The sequence below is a fragment of the Ascaphus truei genome, chromosome 3 (assembly GCF_040206685.1).
Source record: "Ascaphus truei isolate aAscTru1 chromosome 3, aAscTru1.hap1, whole genome shotgun sequence".
Taxonomy (NCBI): domain Eukaryota; kingdom Metazoa; phylum Chordata; class Amphibia; order Anura; family Ascaphidae; genus Ascaphus; species Ascaphus truei.
Window position 1 is genome coordinate 56,794,292 of NC_134485.1, and position 12,696 is coordinate 56,806,987.

The window sequence follows — 12,696 nt, forward strand, 5'->3', positions numbered from 1 at the left end:
CAGAGTCTGGGCCGGGATGTCAGCTGTCTGTGAGTGTCCCCTGGCCAGGAATAAGCTCCCTTCTCTCCTCCCCCCCAGCGGAGGTACAGGGAGGGAGGGAGAGATGTGTGTGTGTAAGCAGTACAGGAGAAGCTGGTGAGTCTGGGCCGGGATGTCAGCTGTCTGTGTGTGTCCTCGGCCAGGAACCAGCTCCCTTCTCTCCTCCCCCCCCACCCCCCGGCGGAGGTACAGACCTGGAACCAGCTCCCTTCTCTCCCCTCTGGAGCTACGAGGGGGGAGGGGGGAAAGGTGTGTATATGGGGGTATGGGATGTGCAGGAAGGGGGGATGTGATGTGCAGGCTGGAGGGGGTGATGTGCAGGCAGGGGGATGTGATGTGCAGGCTGGGGGTTGATGTGCAGGCTGGGGGATGTGATGTGCAGGCAGGGGGATGTGATGTGCAGGAAGGGGTGATGTGCAGGCAGGGGGGATGTGATGTGCAGGCTGGGGGGTGATGTGCAGGCTGGGGGGTGATGTGCAGGCTGGGGGGTGATGTGCAGGCTGGGGGGTGATGTGCAGGCAGGGGGATGTGATGTTCAGGCAGGGGTATGTGATGAGCAGGAAGGGGGGGTGGGATGTGCTGGGGAGTATTGTGTGTGTCCGTCCGTTAGCAATAAAGCTTTAAAAAAAAAATTAGCTTTTAAAAAATGGGTGCCACACTCACACCGCGTTATAAGTGAATCCTGATCTAATGAACGTGTTATTATGTGTTATAGATGTTATAATAAAACATTTAATAACCATAATACTTCATTTTTATAACTGCACAGAGCACATAGAAAGAAAAAGCTGCTATTGACCTCTGCCTTTAGGAGCCTGTATTCTTTATTTTCATACCTGAGCCCAGGATGGCTTTCCCAAGGGCAATCAAAGTTGCAGCCTGCGTCTTCTCCCAGAGGCTAGGGCTTTAATCACCACCAAGCTATTCTCCTGCTAAGTATCCCCTTTATTTTTTAGCCTTATTTATATTTCATTGGAAATGATGTGCTGAAATAAATAAGGGAAAAAAAGTAGTAGGATAAAAGAACTTGTAAAACATTTAAAGAAACGTTTCCCTCTGAGTGGCTAGCACTATAAACAACATAGGCCTGTATAGCATGACTAGAAGTAACAATCAGTGTGTAGCCTGATATTAGTAGCACACTTCTTGAAGTATTACTTATTTATCAAGCATTTCATCATCACCTAATCACTTGGTTTCCTATCAAAAAAGCTGTGTTACCTGCTACCTAAAATGCTATCTGTTCTCTACTTCCCAAATTATAATAAATCTGATATTAACATAGGCCATTATAACACTGCCAGAGGATGAATTCCACAGCGAATCGTTTTGGCTTTTATTTATTTTTATTTTTTAATCCAGTTAAGGAAAAATCTGCACCTGTTGCATGTTGAAAATCTTCCTATGTGGGATAGGATTCTGTTCCTTTACTTATTTTGTCTATTGTCAAGTTGCAAATTATATGAGATGTTAGAAAGAAACATTAATTTTTAACACATTTGAAATTAAATAATTAGATTTCTAGAACTAAATGGAATTACAGAAGGGTCTGAAGTACAGTAAGTGTTCTTGGCAGTGTTAGAAATATCCCGGTAGGAGGTTGATTACTAATGAAGACTTGATTATTGGAAAAATTATTGCTTTGCAAACTACAACTGGGAAATCAAGTTATGCTCCAGAAACACAGAAGCAAGAGTGTAGCATAATATCAACCAAATTGTAATCATTTGTATTTGTCTCTCTTTCCTTTTGCTTTCCAGAACCACCTTCAGCTCCAAGGAATGTAAACTTTAACATAAATGAAACAGCATTATATTTGGAGTGGAGTCCACCAGTCGACACTGGGGGGAGAAAAGATCTAACGTACAACGTCCTCTGCAAGAAATGTGGCTCAGACCTCAGCCAGTGCGATCCCTGTGGTGGGGGTATCCGTTTCATGCCTCGAAATACAGGCCTGGTAAACTCTTCAGTCACAGTGCTTGACTTCCTAACTCACATCAACTACACATTTGAGGTTGAAGCAGCGAATGGAGTCTCGGAAGTCAGCTTCTCTCCAAAGCAGTACACAACTATTACTGTTACCACTGATCGGGAAGGTAGGTTTATTTTGCTGTATAAATGTTACTTCTCTAGCACCAAAAGCATTGATGTAATTGTCAAGGTTGTAAGCCCACATTTTGCATTCAGAACCTTTCCTGACCACTTGCTGAAAAATAAAGAAATGCAATATACAGGTGACAGTACATTTCCATCTTTGGAAAAACAAGAACAAAAAAAATATGATGGGGGCCCCCACCTAACCTTTACAGCCTGGCTCTGGTATACACTGTATAAAATATCCTCAGAATAAAAAGACACTGGCTCATACAGTATTTACTAAGCCAGAAGATAACTTACAGCTCATTCAAGTATCTCATACATGGGTAGATCCTCAGAAGTCCGTTAAATAGGTAACATCCGTTAGCTTCCCTGAGTTTAACGGGAATCCACAAATCGGAATATATGCAAAACCAATGGCAAGTTAGTGATCTCATTAAGATAGGCTTAACGCAATGTGGTGGTAGCACTGCCTTGCGTTAGCTTCAAATAACATGGCATTATACCCGTCTTACCCAAAAGGTGGCGTTACTTACATGCAGACCCTGAGTAGGTGTTTAATTAAAGTTAAACAAAAGAGAGGACAGGAGAGAGCAAGAACACTGTAAATTACAATATGATGGTTAAATCATACCTAACTGTGGTCTTACACTTATCCAGACCTTGTAAAAGAACGATGTCAGGGTCTGAATAGGAGTAATGCCACCTTTAGCTATAACCTAACGTTACGTTAAATCTCTGCATTAACTATAACGGAGCTCTGAGGATATGCGTTGGTAGAAGGAACACCTCTTTTGCATATCATTAGCACTAATGTTCACTATAGTAGCACAAGGGCTTCTTAAGGCTGAAACACCACTAAAACCCATCGTTACTGAGCTTTGAAGATACTCGTTGGCACTTAACGAGACGTTAAATGAAGTTTAGTCTTTAACAGACTTCTGAGCATCTACCCCATAGAGGATAACTACTAAAGTCTTTCGGCTGCAAACTGGGGCAAAAACAGTGCAAATGTTTGCACTTGATTTATCAAAGCAAAAAATCCCAGAGCTTTCAACTGCATTTTTTTTCTTCGATAAATATGGTGCTGATTTTTGCACTTGTTTTTCCCCAATTTTGCCCAGGACATTTTAGTAAATAGATCCCATAGTACACCGGTGCGCAACCTTTGAGTCGCCACCCCCTGGGTGGTCATTGGCAAATTCCTGGGGGTCGCCCGGAGCCTGTGAATCCGTCTTTTCCGCTCTCAGTCTCCCTGTCTCTTTTCCCAGCAGCAGCAGTCAGGACGTAGCTCTCTCTGCTCCACTGGTGCAGCCTGGATGATGACGACGTAGATGCCCAAATATGGATATGTACAGATGACAGCAGGGCACACGGACTAATGCAAAATGAATATTTATTTGGCCCAAAAAACAACATTTCAGCTGACAAGCAGCCTTTCTCAATGTGAGGGCCCTCACATTGACAAAGGCGGCTTGTCACCCGAAACGTTGTATTTTTGACTAAATAAGTATTTTTTTTGCATTATTCTGTGTGCCCTGCTGTCATCTGTATTCTTCCTGGGCTTTCTGGGATATGTAGAACTTCTATTTCTTGGCGCACCAGCTATTTCTTCATTTCTGACCCTAAGGACCTGTGCCTACAGAACTCCATTTTTGTTTTTTCAAATATGGATATGCCCATATTCGGGAATCTATGACATCATCATCCAGACTCAACGAGCGGAGCAGAGTGAGCTACATTCTGACTGCTTCTGCTGTGGAAAGAGAGGGGAAGGGAAGACGGGGGGAAAGAGAGACGGGAGTGGGAAAAAGAGAGAGACAGGGAGAAAGATAGAGAGAGAAAGAGATAGATACAGGGGGAAAGAGAGAGTGTCTGTCAGGGAGAGAGAGAGGCAGACGGACAGAGAGGAGGGTTGAGAGAGGGAGAGAGAGACAGGAGGAAATAGAGAGAGGGAGGGAGAGAGAGAGACGGAGGAAGAGGGAGAGAGAGAGAGACGGAGGAAGAGGGAGACATGGGCTGCTGTAGTACAAGTTAGTTCCTGTAGTTTGTCAGAAGATGAATGCTGCGGGGGTCCCATTCAGAAGCTCCAACGCCCGCAGAGTTAATCCTCCAATGTTTTCAGGGGGTGGAAGGGGGTCTCGCATAATGAACATTTACATTTGGGGGGAGCGGCTAAAAAAAATTTTTGCGCACCACTGCCATAGTACAGTATATCAGTCTAATTTGCTAAAGCAAGGATAGCTGTTTTCCACAACACTTGAACCTATTATATTACGATTCTCGTGTGCCGATTGAATATACTTCAAAGTGGCCGATCGCCTGAAATCTGCCGTACAAGTCAATGCCCGTTATCACAGTGGGACGCTGGAGGATTTGGCTTATGTTTTTGCATGATTTATCAGGTTTTATTGTGTTTCATGGTATGTGCCATTTCATAAACGTATAGGCCCATATTTATAAGTGATGCTGTGCCGTGAGATAAATTCTGGTGCCGGCAGACGCCTTTACTGTAATTGGCTGTGTGGCCTGAAGCCGGAAGGTGTCTTATGGCACAGCACCACTTAGTGAATATGGGTTATGCTGTTAGCTTCAATTAGGTCTCTAGAAAGTTGAAGTACAGTATTAGTACAGTATTTTGTCTGTACAAAAGTGAAAGCAGTTCGCCAATTGTATGGTCTTCAATAACTTTTCTAAGTTGGTAAATGTTTCCCTAAGATAAGCCCAAAATGATACTAGAGTGTGTGTGTGTGTGTGTGTGTGTGTGTGTGTGTGTGTGTGTGTGTGTGTGTGTGTGTGTGTGTGTGTATATATAAATGGGAAAACAAATCAATAAAGTAACATTATTAGTTTCCCTCAAATAACATAACTCTGTCCCACTTTCGCTTTATGAAAACTTAGGATAAGTAAAATATAAAATTCATATAGTTTGAATGTTTAAGTGTGCCGTTCAGACAATATAAAACGGAGTGAGTATGTCACAATTGCTTACATGGCCTGGTGAGTAGGAGGGGCAATTGCCCTGTGAGCCATTCAGATTTTTAAATGTTGGGCCAGTATCTGCTGTGAGGGAGGCGGTGCAGAGCCATAATCTTTCTGACGTCACAGGCCTGTATCTGAGAAAAAGGAGACTGTGCAGCTACTAAATGCAATACAGGGAAAAAGGAGACCAAAAGCGCACCAGCACAAACGGAGCAGGAAGGACCCAAAACGAAAAATAATTAAAAGGGCACTTTAATGTGACAAAAGACCCATCCAACGCGTTTCGAACGTCACAGCATTTTGAAACGCGTTGGATGGGTCTTTTGTCACATTAAAGTGCCCTATTAATTATTTTTCGTTTTGGGTCCTTCCTGCTCCGTATGTTCTGGTGCGCTTTTAGTCTCCTTTTTCCCTGTATTGCATTTAGTAGCTGCACAGCCTGCCTACCTACCCTACCAGGATATGAGTATTTGCATATTTTTCTGGGGAACCTGCCAATGAGACTGATGGTAAGTGGGTTACACCATATACCACCTGTCTTCAGGAGGATAGTACCCATACTATTACACATTAGGTACTATATCAATTGTTAGTACCCTGGTTTAGATGTTTGGCTTATTTTTGTTATTATACCTGCATTTGAGCGCTTTAGCTATTTTCCACGGTGCCTGTATCTGGCATGCTGCATGTAACGGATGTATATGGTGCATACAGTATACAGTACCAGCATCTGGTGTGTATGTTTGCTTTGCTTGCCCCCCAGCCAAATATTTGCCAGCCAGCCCCTGAGTAGTACTAGATATATTTGTGTAAGTAACTAATAAATATACTGTATCGTTGTCACCATTTTCCATAACTGATGAAACGCTGGTATTGAAACCTTTCATTGTATCTTCTGTGCACTTTAAATGTTTATGGCACTCACACTTCTTTCCTTAACTTAACACTACTTAGAGTATATATTTTGTTATCTATAATGCTACAATTACCTAATTCTACTAAGTCACAGAGTAAAGGTAAAATGTCTTGAAGCAATTAGAAGAGGTCATATATATGGTATGGTCACCCATTCAAAAGGAAATAGGGAGAAATGCAGGGAACCTGTACAGTTTTACAACTACATTGCTGGGAAAAATAACAATAGCTTTAAATCATTCCTATGAAGTAACAGTGAGCAAAGGTCACAATAAAAAGAAGGAAAGAATGTTATCTCTCGGACCCCAGTTGTCTAGCTGTAGCTCAATAAACTTGGCAGTGTGTTTCAAATAATAATGTTCTTTTATTTTGAACATTATTAGGTAGGCACATGGCTGAATTCATGACAATTTTGCTTCTCAAGTGGAATAATGTATGAGTTTACATTATGACTTGAAGTAAACTATCTCTTTGATAGATTTATATATGTTTGCTGTATGGTGTTTTGTTCGCAATAATGGATACGTTCATATTTTGTGTTGTAAGCTAAAACTGTGCAACTTAGCAGGATATACTTGTAGCCATGTGTAAAATTGGTGTACAGATCTCTCTCATGCTGGCAGTAATCCTGGTAAGTAGGCAGGGTTGCCAGTAACTATCATGGAGGTTTGCCCTCAAACCCTGGTGAAGTGTCATATGTAGCAAAGGAAGTGATAACATGCTTTGTGTCCACTGTTAGTGACACAGAGGTGGGTCTTTTCTGGAGTCTATATAAGACACAGTATTGCCTAAAGTTAGTCTGTCTCAATTAATGTTTATCCTGAGTGAAGTGTCTGCAGCAGTTCAAGTCTGTCTGTCAGAGAGTCAAGTGCAAGCTGATTACACACTGTGCCCAGGGACCTGGCACAGCTGGTGGTCTCCCTTAGGGGAGAGGTGGAGAGCAACTCAATTAAGAGAGGAGGAACCTTCTGCAGGGAGTACCTCATGGAGATGAGCAGCTAAGCACGACCGCTATGATGAGCAGTCTGCCAGAGGAGATGACATTAAAGATGCCCTGGTTCAAAAGATCCCTCCTGTGTGTGTGGAGTTATTTACCAGGAGGATGCACCAAGAAGGAGTTCCCCATCAGATACTTCTCCCTGCTGCCGTAGGGATCCTGATGGGATGGAGGCGCTGTACCGAATGTGAGTAGGACTCCGAACACTACCTCAGACGCTTGTCATGGTGATATTCCCCATTACCACCCAGCGAGAGACTCAGGAGTCCTGTTGCCAGCAGGTGCACCACAACACACATACATGTAATTGGGAGCAGATTACACCCACAGGGGCCAATATGAGATTGGGTGGGGGTGCAACCGTTACATACTGTACACAGAAGATGCAATTAAGTGAAAATAGTGTAGTTGCACATGTACAGTAATTACTTTTCTGTTGTTTTTACCATTTGTTTCATATTTCAAGTTCTTTTTGAAGCACAAAGTTCCATAATTTTGATATTTTATAGCTATTTACCTTCATGAACATATTTGGGTCAAAAGCTTTGTCATTGTTGGTTAATCATTGAATAAGGAATAATGCTATGATAAATGACGCTCATTTATTCATTGGCTGTGGCATTTCTATTGTTATAAACATGCAAAGGGCATTATTTAATATGCTGTGAAGATGCCTTAGATTTTCTGGAGAAGGGATGAGCACCGTCCATTTGACTAGAATCGATCTCTTCTCTAGCATAGGGAAATGCCCATTTTTCACCACAAAAAGTGTTAGCTGCGCATTTTCTAATGGATGAAATAACCAGTTAGGAAAATAAACACTGTTCATTTCTTCTTTTAAAAATATAAAAGAAAAAAGTTTGAACACATTTGCTAATGAATACCTGTGTACCACATTGGCAATTCTGCTGCTAAAAAATGGTTTATTGATTTTCAAAAGTAGATTCTCCTGCAAAATTAGACAATTTCACTAGAAATTCTCAGCTTAAAAGTTTGATAAGGGGCACATGCGTGCTGTCTAGGGAGACCCCCAATATACGCATCCTCCACTGTCAGAACTGTCCTACTATGGGGTCTCCCGGGCTGAACCCCATTAATTTTAACTCCGGGGAAACAGAGGAGTCGGTACTGAGTACCAGACCATACCTTCACAAAAAAGCCCTGCTTCTAAATATTCCAAAGCTTTTAATTACTTGAATCTTTCTCCAATCCTCAGATCCTCTCTATCCCCATTGCCCCTCCCTATTTCTGTTTGATTTTAGTATACCACACTTTCATCTTGCGGTACGTGTATGTTAATTATCCCTATATTCATTTTCTGCCTGCAATTTAATGTGTTAGCTTTGTTAAATGGTATTGTTGCGAAAATCCTAAATAAAAAGTAATACAAAAAAGTAAAGGTCGATCAAACCTTTTGTGTTTTTCTTTAACTTTTTTTAAAATAAAATATTTTTTTTGAAAATAAAACGTGAACCATATTTTGGTATGTTTGCCAATGTTACAGTATGCAGCATAAGGAAGACATCCTTGCAGTAGAGCCTGTAACAGGGACTTACCCCTGTTAAGAAACTTGCCTCTAATCCAGCAGTGTGCTGGTTAATTGCATACCAGCAATTAACCAACTTCACCTGGCTGATTAGAGCTCTCTCAGAAATAGCCTGTTCTGAGACAGGAAGGTGGATTCCTGAGTCTCACAATTGGGGGCTGAACCAAGGAAGGACAGAAGAGACTGCAGGCTGACAGCAAGACAAAGGGGACAGACCTCTATACCTGGACAGACATTGCCTTAGCACACAAGGGTGCTGACCCAGGAGAGCAGAGAAGCCTTCCCCTACAGCTACAAGAAACAGATAAGACTTTTTTATGTATATATATATATATATACTGTATATATATATATATATATTTGAGTCTGGTAATTAGCTTAGCTAACCACCCAGTTAGAGAGGGCTGGACTAAATGGGTAGATATTCTCCAAAGTGGAGTAGGTTTTCTTTTTGTTGTGTTAAAGGGACAGACGCAATAAAGACTAATTTTATTTTCACTTTAAACGGTCTCCATTGCATACCTCTGAACATGTCTCTTACAGAGCCAAACAAAAAAGTATTTCCTGAACTAGACACTTCGTTCAAGTAGGGGATTATATATGCCAAGATCCCACGGCCAGTCACAACCATGGCACATTTAATTGTTAGTCCAAATAAAAAAGTGATCACCTAATACTGAAGTACTCATTTATTCTGCTATCTATCTATCTATATATATATATAAAAAAAAAATATATATATATATATATATAATACACACACATGCGTATATAGAGTAAATAATAACAAATGTAATAAAATATGAACAACATAAGTCCGCTAGCAATATAAAATAGATAGAATAAAATAAACAGATACCAAGTTGAACCAGTGGAAGATGTATTCTCTACATGAGATGGAGCATAGAGGGTTAATAAGTCTCTGAGATGTGAATTCCATTCATAAATAGTACATCAGTAGTGTTTATTGATGACAGAAGCAGCCGGATGAATTATGAAGTGTATAGGGATATATTGTCTGCTCAGATTCAGCCAAATTCAGCGAAGTTGATTGGACGGTGCTTCACTTTACAGATGGACAATGACTCAAAACATACTGCGAAAGCAACCCAGGAGTTTTTTAAGGCAAAGAACTGGAATATTCTGCAATGGCCGAGTCAATCACCTGATCTCAACCCGATCGAGCATGCATTTCACTTGCTGAAGACAAAACTTAAGGCAGAAAGACCCACGAACAAACAACAACTGAAGACAGCTGCAGTAAAGGCCTGGCAAAGCATCACAAAGGAGGAAACCCAGCGTTTGGTGGTCCATGCGTTCCAGACTTCAAGCAGTCATTGCCTGCAAAGGATTCTCGACAAAGTATTAAAAATGAAAATGTTATTTATGATTGTGTTAATTTGTCCAATTACATTTGAGCCCCTGAAATAAGGGGACTGTGTATGAAAATTGTTGTAATTCCTAAACGTTTCATACGATATTTTTAATCAACCCCTTGAATTAAAGCTGAGAGTATCTCGGTTGTGCCAGCTACCGCCTCTCTCCCGCCCGCCGAACGACATCGCTCTGCCTCTCCCCCCCGGCACAAACCCCGCAGCCTCCTGCCCCTACGCACCGACATCACTGACTAGCCGCCACAGCCACTCACCACCCACCCGGCGCCTCACACCCACCTGCCGCACTCACACCCCTAGGCACCGACATCACTGACCAGCCGCCGTCCACACTCAATAGACACCCGCCGCCTCACACCCTAGCGGGACTCCCACCCACAGCCAGCACTCACTAAGTTACTGAACCCCCACCCGCCGCCTCACACCCGCTCACACCCTAGCGGGACACACACCTCACATTTTTACATCACTTATGTCACCAAAATATACATTGTACTGTGGTGTCTTTACAATAACCCATTTTGAAACAACATCGTATTACATTTTCTTCCATGTTTCTTTTCAACATTATTATACAACCTTTCCACCAAATAGTCAACCTTTTGTTCCCATATTTATAACTAATACTACCTATTACGGATTTACATCCTGGGCAACGCCGGGTATATCAGCTAGTGTGTGTGTGTGTGTGTGTGTGTGTGTGTGTGTGTGTGTGTGTGTGTGTGTGCGTGCGCGTGTGCGTGTGTATATATATATATATATATATATATACACACACACACATACACATATACACACATACATACACACACACAAACACTTGTAGAACACTCTTGTAATGCAGCTTTCATTATGTTTTGGTTAGCAGATATCTAAAAAAAAAATGCAAGGATCCTTTTATTGATTGGTTTTTGGCTTCCTTAAAATAAATAGCACAAACAAAGCAGGTCATTGTAAATGGATTTCTAGGTTCCCAAAGTTCAACAATTATGTCCTTGCAAAGCTTCAAGTGATTTTAATTGAAGATTGCTAAAGAAGTCAGTTCTATTCTGTGCACTCTAGTCAGTGACAAATTGAAGTGTGGTAATCAAACACATTTCAATTAGCTATAGCCTTTGCCATCTTTATTGTTAGAACCTGTATTGATTCTTCCACTAAGACTTTAGTATGAGATTGCATGTTTATCCCTGTAATTGCTGAAGTGCTTGTGTCCAGCAACACATTGCCAAGTAGTGACTTTTAATTAGAAACCACTGATATAAACCTTAATTGAATGATTCTTAAAATAGATCAACCTTCCAAATGTGTCGACAATCCATTTCATTAGATAAATATATTTTCTATACCACAGGGTACATTTCATATTTATGGTATTTAAAATAAATCACATATTTAATTATTATTATTTTTTTAACGCATTTCATGCAACTACAGAAAGCTGCATTTAGTGCTGTGTTAAGAATCAAATTAGTTTCTGGGTCAAGTACAGTAAGGGAAATCATTAATCATGGTTAGTCAATCTAAAACAAATTGTGTTAGGTGTTATGACTTTCACATAAAACTTTAAGAACCTTGTTCAAAGTGAAGGATGTGGAAAATTACAAACTGATTCTGCCGATGTTTACTCCAGAGTCTAGCTGATACTGTACATTTTCTTCAAAAGTTAGTTCTTTTTATTTTGATTATTATTATTATTTATAAACAGGGCAGAATTTGTGACAATTTTGCTTCTTTAATGGAATCTGAGTTTACTGTATTTTATGACTTGAAGTAAACTATCTCTAGATAGTTTAGATATATGTATGCAGTATGGTGAGAAGTTGAATAACGTGCTTTTAACGATACTGTGAATTATTTGTTAACCTTTTTGAGGTGGTTTCCAAAAGTTCTGAATCCCTAACATTTAAGCACCAAATAGGAAAATGTAACTGTTAAATTGCAGATTATGGTAGTCAATATTATGAACCTGCTTATTTGCAAAGCCTAAAATTAGCCTTAAAACGATGCTGTTTTTATCAGATTTAATCTTTTGAATATATGAAAAGGCATTCCGATTACCAAATAATAATGGAATTATTTGTGTGTTATCTAATAAGCATTAGTAATTTCACTGTATGATATTTTGTCCTTATTATTTATGGACTGCCTCTGAAAGAACAGTTCAGTATAGGAAAGTGATGGGTGTTCCAACAGTCTTGGAATATTGCATATGTTCATCAATCATGTGAAGACAGTGAAGACTCAGTGATGGAGTGGGTAAACTACTGGGTGAGTGGATAGAGCCACTGAAAGCATAAATCTCCTGAAGGCAACAGAAAAAATGATGTAGAACAGACTTCGCTGTACCTCATTGGAGATAAATATAAGATAATATCCAGCACTCACCCCAGATTGTAGTAATGATGATCCATTGTAGTAGAATAAATCTTTGATGATCTTACCCACTCCTAGAGCCCACTGGATTTCTGAGGGTGTGTCCAGCCGCTGATTAACTTCCAAACGATCCAAAAATACAGGGAACCACATCTTGGGACATGGATACCAGCCCAATGTTAATCACGCAATTTAATAGACATAGTTCCCAAATTCAACAAATAGTACGAAAGCATTGGGATTTGTTGTGTATGGATCACAGTCTGAAAGGGTTTGTTGAAATGGGTCCTCGCTTTGTCTACAGAAGGGCTAATACCCTAGCGACAGCAGTTTCCCCCAGCATTCTTACTACC

At 40.7% G+C, this 12,696-nt stretch overlaps 1 protein-coding gene across 6 annotated transcripts in view; it reads left to right on the top strand.

Annotated features, from left to right (window-relative positions):
* EPHA6 (EPH receptor A6) overlaps positions 1 to 12,696 on the top strand; it is an 833,380-nt gene that overhangs the window by 448,466 nt on the left and 372,218 nt on the right. For 4 of the 6 annotated variants that reach the window (XM_075594038.1, XM_075594040.1, XM_075594039.1 and 1 more), the window contains one exon: positions 1,800 to 2,135. The exons of the other annotated variants lie outside the window; for them this stretch is intronic. In XM_075594038.1, the coding sequence (XP_075450153.1) occupies positions 1,800 to 2,135 (336 nt within the window). The remainder of the gene's footprint in view (positions 1 to 1,799; positions 2,136 to 12,696) is intronic. 6 annotated transcript variants of the gene reach the window in all.